Raw genomic sequence first — 16,075 nt, forward strand, 5'->3', positions numbered from 1 at the left:
TTAAAGACATGATCCATGAAAAAGTCATGGACCACATTAACGAAATGCTAATAAATTATAAAGCGAGAGAAAAAAATATGTTAGATTCCTAATATTTACTTAGTTTGGTCCAAATCTTTTTTACTGCAGTCGACCCTCTAATAGTTAATATTCAATAAAGTAATAATTCTAATAGTTAATAGAAAATTGAAAGAACCAATTTCATTACATATTGGATAATTAATAATTCTATTATTTAATAATTAATAAAATTTAAAATATATTCTGTATGGATACTAATTATTAGAGAGATTTTTTTAATAAATATATAGCAATTGATGATTTACTTGAGGCAATACTGACCTTAATTCATAAAGTGGAAGCTAAAATAGCATCAAATTATGACTTTTTTTTTTCGTTTGAAAAAATTCAAGAGAAGTTATTAGAAAAACAAGTCAAAGTAAGTGAAGCATCTCCAGTATAAAAAGATATTAAAAATCATTTTACTTTATGAATACAACTTCTTGATAATTATTTTTTGATTCGATATCAATTGATATATTTTAAAATGAATATAAAATTATTTCTTTTTAATTGAGTGATTGTAAATTGTAAAGTGTATTTGGTTAGTTTTTTTATAATATAATATTAATACTAGGTCTATTAATATAGACGTTTTAAAATATCTTTTATATCTTTTATAATTTTTGTTATACAAAATCGATAAATTAATAATTCTAATGATTAATAAATTTTTAATCCACCATGTGTATTAATTATTAGAGGGTCGACTGTAAATGTCTAAAATTTGTCGCTAAATATCTAAAATAATAAATTTAATTTTAGCAAATTTTTAATACAATCCTACTATTTTGATGTTTAGAAGTAGTAGCACCATATTTTTTTAGAAGTAGTAGCACCATTATAAGTCATAGTATATGAAAAAAATGGGTACTTAAAAGAATAATTATAGCTATTTCATGATACTAAAAACAAATTTTGAATTTTATTTGATTAATTATTGCTAAATCACCAAAATGGATCCGATCCGCTAAAGTCTGCAAACACCAATAAACAGAGGTCAGAAAGAACGCCAGAAGGGGAGTCTCCGGGCGTTCGCTCCGACGCTCAAGTTAAACTTTGTAGTAGGGGAAAGAAGAAGAAAAGAAAGAGAAATATTGAGTGAGTAGAAAGAAGTACCTTAGAGTTTTCCCATAGTGTGACTTATATAGACCTTGTCTCGTGGTTCTTTTTCCCCTGTTACGTAAGTCCGTGTTATATCCTGGTATTTTGTATCTCGGAATCTCGGTGTTAACCTATTAAATAGGTCCCGCGTTATATCTCGGTATTTGTATCTCGGAATCTTGGTATTAACCTATTAAGTAGGTCCCGTGCTATATCTCGGGATCTGGGTGCGAACACCGGAGAGTACGTCATGCTATCATTGTGGTGATGCTAGGTACGGTTTTATTCATAACTCGATATTGGTATCTCAGAATTTAGGATTTTCGTAAGGTACTTGTTTTTGTATCTCGTCCAATGGTATCTCGGTTACCGATCTGACATGGTTAAAAACTCGGTTAGCTGGACTAGGTGTCCTCTCATTTTGTCGAGGTTGTTTCGACCTTATGATCATATATTATCCATACGTTATCAATTGTTTATTTGAATTTAGTATTAATTATGATAAAATATATGTATATAATTAAAACTAATGAAAGGTAAAAATGAAACTTCAACTTAATATATGAAACCAAAATAATTTTTTTAGAATTGGATAAGGAAATCTATGTTATTGGGTCAAAACTCCTATTTATTTGGCCCCGCTACAAAATGAGGTGAAAATGAAAAAAGACCCAAACCTAAAAAAAACAAAACCGATTCGATTGTAAGAAGCCCAAAATAAAACATTCTTTAGCCTATACAAATACCAAACCCAAACCCAAACCCGCCAAGAAGAAAATCGCAGAAACAGAAAAAAAAGAAGATAAAAGCATCATCATCGTCGTCCATTAAAACGAACAGCGTAAATATATAAAGCAACAAATACATACACACACATAATCAATCGGCACGCCAAATAAATCGAAAACCCTAATTTCATTTTCAAGAACATATTAACTAAAAATACTCGAATTATAAATCACGATATCATGAGATGATTACAAAGATTTCATATGGCAAGGATACAACAACACCAGCAACACGAAACGATACCGTTATCCTGGGGCACGTTAGAGGAGCTATTACTAGCCTGTGCCGTTAACCGTCACGGCACAAAAAGTTGGGACTCAATCGCCATGGAAGTTCAAAACAGAACCTCTACTTTTTCTTCACTTACTTCTCAAAACTGTAGAGATAAGTTTACTGATCTTAAACGACGGTTTGTTTCTCAAAACGGCGTAGTATCGTCTATTGTCGATCAGCTCCGTAAGATTCGTGTCGAGGAACTTCGACGTGAGGTTCAACAACGTGATGTTTCCATCGTGTAATTTTCTTTCAAGATTTTAGTTATTTCAAATTAAGATCCAATTATTATTTTAATTGAGATCTGATTAATTATTCGTTGAACAGGTCGCTTGAATTGAAGGTGAAGAGATTAGAGGAAGAGAGAGAGCGTAGTATAAAAGAAGAGGCAGATCTGATTACAGAGGAAAAAGTTTCACCTGATACTTTCGCCGGGAAATCCGCCGGCGGAAATAACGACTCCGGCGACGAGCTCGACAATCGTTCGTTCAATGAGTCTAATTCTACAAGTCAACAAAAGGCAGAGACGACGACGTTAAGACTGCAAAACGACGTCGTAAAAATAGAGGAGAATATAAATGTAAAAATCGATTCGGAAAATAGAAATGAGCGCGATCCGGATACAATACCCGACCCAGGAGATGAGAAGGATTGGTCCCACAATGATGGTGATAATAATAATAGAAAAAAAATAAAAGCAAATACAGCGGTTAAAAAGAAAAATGAAATGAAATTGAGTCCGGCCACGGGCGGACTCGGTGGCGAGTCAAATGAGGTTGGCGAGTCGGTTGGAGAGTCTAAGCGGGAGGATAAAGAAAAAGAGAAGCAAAATAACAGTGACGTGCAAAGCTCGGTTAGTTTGTCTCAGTATAAAAATAAAAAACGTCGCCGAGGAGACGGCGGCGGCGGTGATAGAGGATTAGTTGTGAGTAGTAGCGGAGAAGAGCCGGATGGTGGTTATGAGGTTTCTCCCGCCACAAAGAATATGCCTGCCGTGAAATCTGAACCGTTGGTTAAATTGATTTCCATTATTCGCTCTCATCAGCTTGGCTTCACTTTCGAGCGGCGGCTTCGAAGCCAGGTAATTAATTACTCAACTCTATGGGAATGTCGTTTCATGATAAAATCTGAACCGTTTTGTTCAACTTATTTTTTATTATTCGCTCCCATCGGCTTGGCTTTGAAGCTTATACGAAATTACATATAGCGCCCATACCAACTGTCATCGTAGGAATACCGAATACGTTGGCTCGCAAAGTCTCGCATGCAGGAAGGGTATATTGGTAAATTAATTACGTGAGCTTTTGAGCTCTACTCTGATCCGATCTGAATTTGGGCAAGGAAAATGGTATCGGATCTAAGTTGGACCAACCTTACCAAAAATATTGACCGGTCCATTAATGTCTTTTAATTTAAGCATTCGACTTTGAAATTTCCTGCGCTTTTCGCGTTTCTTATGGCTGAAGAGTTTCTAAACGACGCCGGACATCTTTTTATTTGTTGTCATGCTATTGTTTTTCAGCCCAATGTTATTAGATTAGCCCATTATTGAGGACCAAGCCCGACCACTGCCCAAGCAACTTATGAGCCATGGTGCTGAATAATGGTCGAGTTATTTGGATAGTGCAAAAAATAATAATGCTATAAATTATAGAATATTACTCGTGAGGAGTGGAGAATTTTTTAGTTAGACTCAGTTCAGCACGTTATCCATTGATTAAATCTATCACATTATGACACGTCATTGAAATAATGGTATTATCGTAATATTACTATTTAAAAGTGTAAATAAGTAAAACAAAATTAAGACAATGTCACTATTTTAATGACGTGTTATAATGTAATAGGCTAATTTATGAATGACGTGATAAACTGAGTTTACCAAAGAATCTATGGAGGAGGAGTATTATGGAAATGGAACATTTCAAACAGTCCAAAATTAAGTGAGGAATTATGGCAGTTGGTATAGAGACGCGTAGCTTTAACAAAACTAGTTATCTTACCAAGTTTTGCCAATCTGTATTTGATACGTACAGCTAAAATGCTTATTTTAAATTGACACGTGTCACTAAGCAATTAGGATAAGAATGTTCTGTCGTTTAAAATAGAATTTGCCGTAACATGCACGCCGAAAATCTCGAAAGGTAGACTGTTATGGTCCAGGGGCATGGATCTTTTCTGAATATTTGTTTATTAAAAAAAATGGTACTCTTAGAATGTTTTAGTAGATTAATTCTTTATAAGGCTTAGGCCCGCATAGAATAAGGAGACATTGACGGCCCAAGCCCATTCTAATTATTGTGCAGGAATCAGGAAGGTACAAAAAATTGATTAGGCAGCACATGGATCTTCAAACAATTCAATCCAGGCTTGATAAAGGAACCTACTCATCTTGCCTCCACAAGTTCTTCAGAGATCTCTTGCTTCTATTCAACAATGCAATCGTTTTCTTCGGGAAAAACTCACCTGAGAATCTCGCTGCCTGTGAACTCCGATCACTAGTTTTCAAAGAAATGACAGATAAACTCCGTACACAGCCAAAACCTCGAACTATACTCCCTGTAAAACCTGAACCAAAACAACAACCCGTTTCATTTTCAAAGCCGAATAAATCTTCCTCCACCATTGTTGTCTGCGGAAAGGGCAATTCAGTAAAGGCAACATCTGAGAACGCTGCGAAAAAAGGTAATAAAAGAGAGAAAGAAGTTGAAGAAAAGACAGAGGCCAAAGAGAAAAAGATTGAAGAGAAGGGCATAAAGAAGAAAAGAACTAAGGATGGATCAGGATCAGGATCCGGATCAGTCTCGGGTCATAGGAATAATAATAGTAGCAACAAAAATAGAGAAATAAAGCACAGGTACGGTGGTAACGAGCTGAGCTCACATGATGCCTTGGAGATGAAGAATGGAAAAAATGGAAGTGGCGTGAGAAAGAAGCAAGGAGCAGCGAGTTTCTTAAAAAGAATAAAGCAAAATTCTCCAAGTAGAGCGACGGAGAATGACGATGACGACGACAACGATGATGATTCTTTAGAAGAAGAGAGTAAACGAGGCAGAGATGAAAAAACGGCGAGGGTGACGAGGAGTTGGAGAGGAAGAGGTGCGAGAGAAGATAGTAAGGGGAAGGGGAAGAGAGGAATTGGAAGGCCGCCGAAGGAGGTGGTGGTGGAATCAGGGAAGAGAGGCAGAGAGAATAATGGCGGCGGCGGTGGTGACAGGGCAAGGAAGAGGTCAAGGAGGTGATTTGTATAATTCCATTGTTTTCTTTAGATTTGGTGTTTTGTGTCTTTGAAGAATTTAGAGTGTGAGACAGTAGAAGAGAAGAGAAGATTAGGAAAAGAGGATGAGATTGTAGTTGTAATTTGTAGAGGGAATGTTTGCATTGCAGGGACTTGCATATATAATAGCATATGTAAGGATAACATATAGCTTTTCGTTTTCGTTTCTTTCACTTTTGTGTTTTTGATGAACTCTCCTCTACACATATGGATATTGCGATTTGGAGATTCACATTTTCATGATTCTAAAATAGTGGAACCACCTTAATGCTATAGTAAATTAAATTTAGATAATATTTAAGTCGGACTGTTAAAAAAATAAAAATAAATTAAATGGTTAGATAGAATTTAGTCAAATTCTATCACTGAGTGAGAATATACTAATTTATTTTCAAAGAACCTATGACATGTATCCCCAATTAACTTTTTTGGAGAGACTAATTGTAACGTTTCCAAAAAATCTTGTTTAGGGTGATTAACACTTGAACTAAATCTCATTATAGCTGGTATGGATGATTTTTCATTTTGTTTCACAACGTCACATACGATGTTAAATTGCTTTGATCACTAATTATAATCGAAATGGAAGATTTTGAGGATATTTGATCTTAAAAATTTCAAATTATTATGTTTAGCACATTTCCCTTGAACTAAAACTCATTAGCTTGTACAGGATACTAAATTTGTTTTGATAATCATTTACAGTCGACGAGAAACAATTGTCGTGATTTTAGAAAGACTTGACTCTAAAATTCGAGAGAATTTGTTATTCAACTAAAGTTCATTTGTTTGTATATGACACTGAATTAACTTTTGCGTATAACTAAAGGGAGAGTTATAAAAATGGAAAAACAAAATATAAAAATACAATATTTAGAAATCAAACCAAATTAAAGTTCAAATCAAAGTGTTTTGAGACCAAATCATGGCAAATTTAGTATAATATGGATTTATACACTTATTTCTTTTTCATTGCTTTAGAATAAAATAAATGACCGACTCCTTTTCATCTTTTTCATTTTGGTTGGTAATCTATCGACGAGGCGCATCAATTTTAATAGATATACAAATAAAAAAATCAGAGATGGATGAAGCCCTTTCAAGATTGAAGATGAAATCGTTATAGGTTATATTAGTTTTTTTTTTTTTTGATAACTATTTTACAGCGATTGTCTTTCTTTTTTGAAAGTTTTGCTGTTCTTTCTATATGAAAGATTTGTTGTTTTTTATGAAGAGTTTGTGAGTCTTCTGTTAGACAGAAAAGGATTTGATCTTATTGTGTTAGAGCGGTTATGTAATTTTGATTTTGTTTTGTAAGGCGATCTGCGAATCAAGGTTTATATCTTGTTCCATGTCAGGTCATTAGAAACGGTTATACCCTTTCTGAATTCTTACACCTGTAACTGCTCTTTATTATTAATGAAAGATTATTCGATTGTCAAAAAAAATGTAAAGAAAGCTATTTAAAAAATAAAGATAATTGTAATATCATTGTAACATTATTTGCAAAATATAACAAGTTGTATACTATGAACAAAATTCAATAATAATAAAAATATTGTAATTTATAAAGAGCTCATTTCTTAACCTTTATACTCTAAAAGATACTATTTATACTAGTACGGATATAAGATGAACATGCACTTCTATATAATGCACTTAGCAATTTAAACTATTGAAGTTAGTACAAAGTATAAAACCATTACTTTAATTATCAAACTAACCTAAACAATTTTATTTTATTTTGAGAAGAAACTAACCTAAACAATTTTAAAAGGATGTTTTGTAATTTAAAAAGTAAAACTAACCGATGAGCTATAACTCAAATAATATAAGCGCTGAGTAGTAATCTGCTAGGTAGTAAAATCGATTCCTCGCACAAACGTTCCCCTACCGCTCCGTCTCCCTCCAATTATCAAAAACAAAAACACTAAAACTAATTATTATTATAATCTGTACTCAAATGCAAATTCTCTTGTGCTGGTTTTTTGACAGTTATAAACAAAGAGGAAATTGCCATTGCCAATGCACTATGATCAGCGTAAATGTATTACTAAGTGTATTAATCTAGTGGTAAAAATATTTCCAAATTTCCTATCAACTCGGAACCGTCTCTCCCATCACGGCCGCTCACACCAACCGCCCCTTCACTGCCGCCACTCTTCGCTGCCGCTTCCCTGTTTGTGTCGCCTTCTCGTTTCTACCGCTAACCACCGTTTCCTTCTCCTCACTTACTCCAGTTGGTGCCATCGCTGCCGATTTCTGTGCAAGAGTAAATTTTTGATGTTTGTGTGAAAGGAAGTAAAGATCGTATTTGAAGGCTTGACAATGCGGAAGGGTCAAGACAGGAAAAGGAATCACACGTCTTCCTTATAATTTTTTGTTGATCTATTTATATTATTAATCTATTTGTGCATGTGTCTTATATTACAAACAAAATTCGTACATCAGAGAGGAAGTTCAATTTCAGTCGAAGGGTAGGTTTTTTTCATCCTCTGCAAACCAGGAAAATTAATCAAATCGATTGTTTCCTTTGGCTTTCTTATTTACCGCCTCCTCCGCGGTGGCTACTCCGTCGGAATCATTGTTCATACTAAGAACTCTAACTTTACTGGTTGCATAAATGTCCATTCTCAAATATACTCCCTCTGTGATCCAAGCAGTAAGGTAATTTTTTCTATTTTTTATTATTTATGTGTGTGCGTTTTTTGTGGGTAATAACTTATATTGAAAGAAGAAATTTTAAGAATATATCATTTTTTTCTCTATAATTTTAATCTATGACCAACTCAGTACCATTCTTCACTGATCCCTTTAGAATTTGAATAACAATCGACATCTTTGTCTTTTTACAGCATTCATCTACTATATTTCCAATTCCATGGATATAAACATCTTTTTGCAATTATTTGGATATTGTACTTTTTTGAATTGATTATTTTCTATAAAATCTAGTGTGTTGGTAAATTATTTTGATCCCAACTCTGTTTATATAACGATCATTCACGAAAACTGAATCTTTCTCTAAAAAAATCTGAATCTTATACTTCATTCAAGAAGAGAAAAAAGTAATATTCATACATTAATTACTGAAAATGAAAATTTTGATTTTAAGAAACAAATGAAGGCCTCCAAATTTGGTTTTTTCTATGAATACAAATATACAATGGTGTTGTGAGTTCTTAGGTTTGTTGTGGTTTAATTAGCTTCGTAAATGTTCTTATATATTCTTTTAATTATAATTTGTTTACTAATTATAATTAAAAATATTTATTTATACTCTCAATTACTTAATTACCGTTGTTGCTTCAAAACTAAAATATGTTCAATTTTTTTTTTTTTTCAAATTTCAAACTTTCTTTTAAATAAGTGAATTGCTATAAAAAAAAAATTGATTACATTTTTATTTGGGTTTGTGAGTTTCTCATCATATGTTTTATTATTTATTTTTTCCATTAATTTTTGTAACTTTCAAATCATTAAAAATATCAAAGTGTTTTTTATCATAGAAATATTTAAAATAATATATAGTAGGTAAATTTGTCATTTCAATTTGTAAAGTTAAAGTACTCCTTGTGAGGTTAAAGTACTCCTTGTGAGGTTAAAGTACTCCTTGTGAGATTTCATACTCCTTGTGAGGATATTGTACTCCTTGTGAGGTTAAAGTACGTCGATAAAGGCCTTCACCATCTGCAATGTTTAAGATAAGTTCTGATTCTGCAATAATATAATAACAGTCGTCGGTATGTTTTGTATGAAAATTTTGAGTTTTATCACTTATTGTAGTTCTCATTGTTTTTCAGGGATTATATCACCCGAAGTTGCAAAGACTCTGGAATAAGTCGAGAAAGATATTTCATCAATAATAGAAGTCATAATTTTATACCGTTCGCTTACTTTGCACATGTTAAGCGAATGTGTACTTGGATGGCCCATGAAGTGGCTAATAAGTCCTTAAAGCCTCCTTTTTAGGAGTTATTATTGTAATCTCTGTTATCTAGTTCTTTCAAACATTATGTACTTCTATTTACCGAAATTAATACAATTGCTATTTTGCCAAAAAAAAATTATTATTATAATCATATATTATCTTTAGTTAAAATATAAATGAAAACGACAACACACGAAACCAAAGTCCATATGGCGTATAGGCTAAAAACAAGAAAACCCCCCAAAATTCACCCAAAACTTGCCAAACCAACTCTAATTTGCAAAACTTAATTTCTGCCATATCCGTTCACTTTTCTTTCTTCATTCTTTTATCAGCTCATAAAACAAAAAAAAAAAATGTCAAACTACACTGTGGAGTACACAACCGTAGAAACTACCGACGCAGTAAAGCTTCACACAAGACTATTCAAACCTACACAAGACGAGATCAAAGACAATTTAGTAATTGTTTTAGTCCATCCGTACACAATTTTGGGCGGTTGCCAAGCTCTTTTGAAGGGAATTGCAGTTGGGTTAGCTGGGAAAGGCTATAGAGCTGTGACCTTTGATATGAGAGGCGCTGGTCGGTCTACTGGCAGGGCTTCGATCACTGGTTTTGCTGAAATTAAAGATGTGGTTGCTGTCTGTAAATGGGTTTCGGATCATTTGGATTCTGATAGGATTTTGATTGTGGGTTCTTCTGCAGGTACTTTTATTTAATTATTTATGATTATTTTTAAAACTTTGCCGTTTGAATGATTGAGTAGATCTTTGTAAATGGTATTTGTTTGAATCTGTTAATAGTTAGTGATCTTGATTATGTTGTTTATTTCAAAAAGGGAAATTTTTAACTGCTTATTAACAAATCTGATTGGAACCCATATTGTGCCTATGTTATAAAGTCAAAAAGAACTGATTACTAGATAGCACGGATACTTCAATCAATAATCCAACATGTCCCGTATCAGACACATTTCAGACACGAAACTTTATTTTTTTTAAGTAGGTAACTTTAAAATGATATTGTTTTGCCATGTCCGTGTTCACGTGTTCTGTTTCTCCGTGTTCGTGCTGCCTGGCACTGACTACTTGGGCTGGACTTTATGTCTCTATGATTTCAGAGTTATTGGTTTTGAAATTCTATTTGAACAAAGTCTTTGATAAATTTGGATGTTTATGCATTTATGTGATTTAATATTTATTTGAGATTTTATTATTCATCTGGCTCTTGGGTTTTGATGTTGTTTTGAGATGCTGCAATGGTTGTGTTTTTTGGGTCATCTTTTACATTTCTGCTTATGTATTTTCTTGTTTGAGCAATAAAGTATTTATTTAGTTAAGGTTATGGGCCAAATTAGTTGGAAGAAAGAAAATGTTTTGAGGATGGATAAGCTGTTTTATTGGCTGACATTTCTCTTTCAGACACATTGTTTACATATTCATGCAACATTTTTTCTGCCATAATAAAGGTGTAAGATTGTTTATATTGCATGCTTTTCTGTTTTGCTTTAGAGGTCTTTGCCTTAATTTTTAAAAGAATACCTGAATAACTGTGTTAGTCTAATGGCAAAAGCAAACACGGTTTCAAACAATTGATGAACGGAAACTCGGATTAACTAAATTACAAATAAGTAGGAAATTATGATTGCATAAATCTTGTGTTGTGCCTGTCCAATTTATCTTAGTCCTGTTCAAACTAGTTGGAGTTTCCTACTTTGATCATTTTCCCCCAACTCAGAATGACTTTATCTCCAACTATGTAACTTTTTTCTTAAGTTACTTATTCTATAGTTGCATGAAAATGACCAATGTTTAAGCACATTGAGGCTAACGGATTTGGGATAGATTACAGGTGCACCGATTGCAGGTTCTGCAGTAGATGAGATTAAGGAAGTCGTTGGATACGTGAGTTTGGGATACCCATTTGGTATGATGGCATCAATCCTTTTTGGGCGACATCACAAAGCTATCTTACGATCTCCAAAACCAAAACTCTTTGTAATGGGAACTCGAGATGGTTTTACGAGTGTTAAGCAGCTGCACAGCAAGCTGAGTTCTGCAGCAGGACGAGTTGAAACACATCTAATCGAAGGAGCAGGGCACTTTCAAATGGAAGGCCCCGCTTATGATACTCAGATGGCCAACCTCATCGTCACGTTTATTGCATCTTTATAGGATTTCTCAAGTAGTTGGAGTTTCTAATTCAAGCTATCATCAGTAAGTGTGTAATGTTTGCATACGCTGACTTTTCACCTTTGTTTAAATTGCAGGATGTAACCATTCAAGGAAAGCAAGGAAATAGAGGATTTGGAAATTAAAAATAGTTTTTCTGTTGTTTTTTTTCAGTATACTTTACATTAAATCATATTAAAATTACAATGAAAACTACCCTCTACTAGTAATTAATAAACACAAGGCCAAGGGAAGCACTTGGCTGGTCAGTATATCTATCAATTCTATGATACAATCAAGCTCAAAAACTGCAGTAAGCCTAATATAAGCAACACCATCAGCATCAAAATCTTCTATCATTTCGTCAGTAATACATTTGATGATATGATCAGCTTCTCCATCTTCCATCTCTCTCCATTGATTGTTCTTGAGAAAATAGATCCCTTTTCTCATCTGCTTTTAAGTCAAAACAAGTGAAATTTTACTTATTTATATAGGACTCGATCGCTTCAATCAACAATCAATAAAGCCAATCAATTTCTTGTTTTTCAAGTAATAATCCAACGGCCGAGAGAGACTAAGATAAGCCCAACATGGCATCAAGATTTGTAAGAATTAGATTATTCCATCTGATAGACAAATCAGGTTTGAGGATGTCCCAATATCTTGCGCTCTAATAGAAACAAATACTAGTAAAATGGTAATAATTGTACACGGCTATTACAGGTTAAATCTGAAAGTTAAAAAAAACTACAATTAGATGATTTGATTATACAACAGAAGAGGGGGTATCTTTTATTGAACTTTGATATTATAAACATGATTATGTGCAATTAGTTATTACCACTTTCACCGTCAGATGCATCTTCAAGCCTAGCAATTGCATCGATGAGGGCTCGTTCGTGTTCCTGCAGGATAAAAAATTATAAATCATGAAGCAAATAATCGTACACCAAAAGAATACAAGAATACTTGGTTCTTACTTTCAGCACTTTCTTTGCCTTCTCAATTTCCATTGGATCTGGATGGTTGGCACCAAAAAGTTTTTCCACCTGTTTTAATTCTACAAGTTAGGCAACTCTTTGCTTTATTACAGTTTGCTAGGATGCTGTGGCATTATTCTTACCTCTTTAATGAGAGTATCAGTATGAAGTATCTCAATATCACCTAAAACCCTCTTTCCGATACCGTTCTGTGCCAATGGGATATCTTTTCTAGATTGCCCCTTTGTGTTTCCTCTACCTCTTCCAGCACCATTGAATCCTCCACCGCGTGCCATAACCTTCTTATTTCCACGGCCTGGTCCAGGCCGGCCACCTCTATGAGGAATTCCTGGATCCTCCTCACCCCACCTAATGTCCTCTGGCGAAATCTGCCAATTATCATATTTAAGATCAATAAGAAGCAGAAATATTTTTTACCATAAAAATAAATTCTGGAGATGAATTCTAGATCCAAAGCTAAGAGTGAGATAGGCTGCCGAGCAAGAAGAAATTATTTATATGTTTATCTTTTATCCTGACAATACAATAATTCAGTATTACTACTATTCATCGCATTATCAAGACAAAATTAATACCCAAAATGGTGAACCCATAACAAAATTCATCACAGTAATTTTTGTAAGTGAAACTCCCTTCCATCTTTATCCCCAAACAAAAGCTAGTGAGTTTGCACATTAACATTTATACCAAGTACATAGTTTAATTCCAATGCATATATGGATTTAAATTTTGTATGACATGGAGTAAACAACAGAGATTGGTTTCTAACACATCCTCACTCTGCTAACGGTTAATTTTGGTGTTAGGGCTTCAAATTGCATTACATGAATCATAAGGTAGAAGAAACATTCTATTATACTTATGTATAAAGAACAACATAAGCGAAAATAAAGGTAAACTAAGCCATGCAAAGTTACTATTCAGTGGCAGCAGTTTTTACCTCTTTAAGATCAACCGATTCCCAAGTTTCATCTGGCGTGCCCTTATCATAAATCAAAACATGCCTCCCCTGTCAATTTGTGGAAAATGGTCATGTTCAGAAGAAACCAACAATAACAGGAGAACTGCATGGTAACAGGCAAATAAATATACCACATGGGGTTCATATTTATAGATAAAAGCCTGATAGAAGTTATTATCTTCAGGCCAACGTGTCCAAATTGTCTTCCCAACCAATGGATCGTTAGTGGCAGTTTCTGCAGGTTCATTGGCGGCAAATGGACCTGAAGAATTCCTATTAACAGCTTGGTCTCTTCCAGTCAAACCTGCAGAAGAGTACTGCATGGACTTCATTGAAGGTGCAGCAAACAATTTCTTGAATTGATAAGAAACTCAAGTAAGGAAAAGAGACACAAATAAATTCATCTTCCAAATACCGCAATACTATTTGACTTACTGATTTAGGCTTCTTGCTTCTAGGTCCAGGTGCAGGACCCCGTCTCAGAGTTGATGAAGATGGTTCCATGGATGGCAATGCAGGAGAAGGTGCACCCATAGACTGTGAAGCAACCGACTGCAATGTTTTCTGTTTCTTCCGTGATGCTGAAACAGTAGGAGCAGGCTGGGCTGTGCTTGGCATGCTGGGTGGGAGCCCATTTGTCTTTCTCCATTCCCTAGCATTATAATTTGGTATATTTTCCCGATCAAAACCAAAATTACAAGTTGTTAGATTTTAAAAAGAGCTACTTAGCAAAACCCATGAAAAGTGTGGACCTTATACGGCGGATGGTGTCATCAGTATTAACCCGACTCAAGTGCTCCCTGTGCTCCTCATCTGATACCCTTAGCTCTTTCCTGAGTTCTGTAATTAAACTCTCCTTTTCCTGGAAAAGAAGAGTGAAGAGACCACTCAAGTTCATTGAATTTAATAGTAGAAGGTTAAAATGATGAGAAGCGTCAATTAGATACCCAAGTGAGGGCGTCAGATTGGGCTATAAATGCCCGCAGAACCGAAGTGTACGCTTCTTGCTCAATGTTGTGTATTTGAGTTTCCATATCATTATGCAGCCTAGGTATCAAAGCAGAACCAAGAACTGCAGGTCTTCCATTCCCAACAGGCCGTACTCCACTTTGAAATCTATTTCGGTGTGGTGGTGGAAGGTCATCGTCAGTTCCTGCCATTACAATAATGAAGAACACGTAATTTTACACTTTTCATACAAGATAGATCGTAAATGAAGGTAACAATCCCTACTGTTGAAAACGTACACGAGACGATATACTAAAAAGCATTTCAAGGTTTAAAAATAATTTAAGAGTATCAAATTCAAATCAAGTAACTGTGTAAATTGAACCTCAAGATCTATGCAGCACCGAACACCATCTTACAACTCCATTATTTACTTAATGCAAGAGTGAAATGCTGCCATCTATTTTTTTATATTCTGCCCAAAACTATACATTTATGTAGCTAAGAAATATTGCAAAAAGCAATGCAATTCATGACATATCTAGCTATTTAACAGCTTCAGGGTGTTACTGCATCAATTCAGAAAACTTCCCGTAAGACAAGTTATCTTATTATGCTCTTCTTTTCCAGTTGCTTAGTTCAGTGATTTCTTCTGAGATCCCTCCTAAGAAAAAGAACTGTTACCTTTCTAAGTGCAACGAAGAATTGAGATCACAAACTACCTCAACCACATCCCGTATTACCAAAACTCAGCTAGAATCTATTTCCCACATAAAATCAGGTTTGATGAATATAACCCTAGATATTTTGAGTTAGATAACATCAAATTACTGCAATTTCCAGCCCATCTTCCCTACATCATCAAAATATTAGACTTAGAGCAATCCAGCAGTGTTCTGTCAAAACCAATTTTTCAGTTTTCAGCCCCTATGCCAAGAAAAACAGACAGTGAAAATTGTAACGATAATTGAACAATTCACCTGGTTAGAACCTCAAATATCCTAGTTAATATTTGTTACTTTGACTAATGAAACACACACTAAAACAAAATTTATGAAACTACATCAGGGAAAGTATCCGCAGATTATATTGTAATAGCAATTGAACAATTCATCCGTAAGGACCTGAAATATCCTAGTTAATATTTGCTACTTTGACAGATAAAACAAATCATACAAAAACAAAATTTTACGAAACTACATTACAGAAAGCATTAGCAGATTAGGTAAATAGTGAAGAAGAAAAACCCTAAATCAACTCACCACTGCTATCAGAAAGCTCATAGTCCATTTTAGCTCTTCCAAATCAATCTGTTCAACGCTGTTGACACTACCAATAGCCCCAAAAAGCAATTAAAATCCTCAGAAACCCGAGCAACAAACACCTGGGATGAGCAAAAACAAACACAAAATCTATGAAATATGAATTCCAATTGAACTTCACTTGTAATTTTTAAAGCTTGATTCTAGTATGACAAATCCTTTAGTGGTAGACTTCTAGTACAATGACTGGGTTTTACACTTACTATACTGGAAGGTCATTCTAAAAATGTGATTC

The 16,075-nt window shown here is 34.3% G+C and overlaps 3 protein-coding genes and 1 long non-coding RNA gene across 8 annotated transcripts; 3 read left to right on the forward strand and 1 right to left on the reverse strand.

Annotated features, from left to right (window-relative positions):
* The first annotated feature begins 1,986 nt into the window (after positions 1-1,986).
* Positions 1,987-5,676, forward strand: LOC126673557 (uncharacterized). Its single transcript, XM_050367749.2, has 3 exons — positions 1,987-2,467; positions 2,554-3,307; positions 4,533-5,676. Exons 1-3 carry the CDS (start codon positions 2,157-2,159, stop codon positions 5,466-5,468), a joined length of 2,001 nt encoding a protein of 666 aa, XP_050223706.1. The 5' UTR covers positions 1,987-2,156; the 3' UTR covers positions 5,469-5,676.
* A 1,801-nt stretch (positions 5,677-7,477) lies between these two features.
* Positions 7,478-9,539, forward strand: LOC126674368 (uncharacterized). The gene is made up of 2 exons (XR_008790274.1): positions 7,478-8,170; positions 9,307-9,539. It is a non-coding gene; the product is annotated as an uncharacterized LOC126674368 (long non-coding RNA).
* Positions 9,540-9,670: 131 nt separating this feature from the next.
* LOC126673082 (uncharacterized) lies at positions 9,671-15,895 on the forward strand. Its single transcript, XM_050367052.2, has 3 exons — positions 9,671-10,139; positions 11,286-11,618; positions 11,704-15,895. Exons 1-2 carry the CDS (start codon positions 9,791-9,793, stop codon positions 11,606-11,608), a joined length of 672 nt encoding a protein of 223 aa, XP_050223009.1. The 5' UTR covers positions 9,671-9,790; the 3' UTR covers positions 11,609-11,618; positions 11,704-15,895.
* LOC126673080 (protein EMSY-LIKE 3) lies at positions 11,740-15,898 on the reverse strand. 5 transcript variants are annotated; one of them, XM_050367048.2, is made up of 10 exons: positions 15,781-15,898; positions 14,518-14,723; positions 14,323-14,432; positions 14,006-14,222; positions 13,702-13,887; positions 13,550-13,618; positions 12,732-12,977; positions 12,589-12,657; positions 12,450-12,513; positions 11,740-12,061 (listed from the first exon to the last, which is right to left on the reverse strand). In XM_050367048.2, the coding sequence occupies exons 1-10, from the start codon at positions 15,806-15,808 to the stop codon at positions 11,994-11,996; spliced, it is 1,263 nt and encodes a 420-aa protein (XP_050223005.1). In that variant the 5' UTR covers positions 15,809-15,898; the 3' UTR covers positions 11,740-11,993. The 5 variants fall into 5 exon arrangements, with proteins under 5 accessions (XP_050223005.1, XP_050223004.1, XP_050223003.1 ...); XM_050367047.2 differs by having other exon boundaries at positions 11,740-12,058; positions 13,702-13,896; XM_050367046.2 differs by having other exon boundaries at positions 13,702-13,896.
* Positions 15,899-16,075: the final 177 nt, after the last annotated feature.

The sequence above is a fragment of the Mercurialis annua genome, linkage group LG3 (assembly GCF_937616625.2).
Source record: "Mercurialis annua linkage group LG3, ddMerAnnu1.2, whole genome shotgun sequence".
In the NCBI taxonomy this organism is placed as follows: domain Eukaryota; kingdom Viridiplantae; phylum Streptophyta; class Magnoliopsida; order Malpighiales; family Euphorbiaceae; genus Mercurialis; species Mercurialis annua.

Coding starts and splice junctions, on each gene's coding strand:
- LOC126673080 (XM_050367046.2), bottom strand. CDS start 15,808: ATGGACTATGAGCTTTCTGATAGCAGTG. Junction 13,619..13,701: donor ATAAATATGAACCCCATGTG/GTATATTTATTT, acceptor ACAAATTGACAG/GGGAGGCATGTTTTGATTTA. Junction 12,062..12,449: donor TGCATCTGACGGTGAAAGTG/GTAATAACTAAT, acceptor TTGACTTAAAAG/CAGATGAGAAAAGGGATCTA.
- LOC126673082 (XM_050367052.2), top strand. CDS start 9,791: ATGTCAAACTACACTGTGGAGTACACAACCGTAGAAACTACCGACGCA. Junction 10,140..11,285: donor GATTGTGGGTTCTTCTGCAG/GTACTTTTATTT, acceptor GATAGATTACAG/GTGCACCGATTGCAGGTTCT.
- LOC126673557 (XM_050367749.2), top strand. CDS start 2,157: ATGGCAAGGATACAACAACACCAGCAACACGAAACGATACCGTTATCC. Junction 2,468..2,553: donor CAACGTGATGTTTCCATCGT/GTAATTTTCTTT, acceptor TTCGTTGAACAG/GTCGCTTGAATTGAAGGTGA. Junction 3,308..4,532: donor AGCGGCGGCTTCGAAGCCAG/GTAATTAATTAC, acceptor ATTATTGTGCAG/GAATCAGGAAGGTACAAAAA.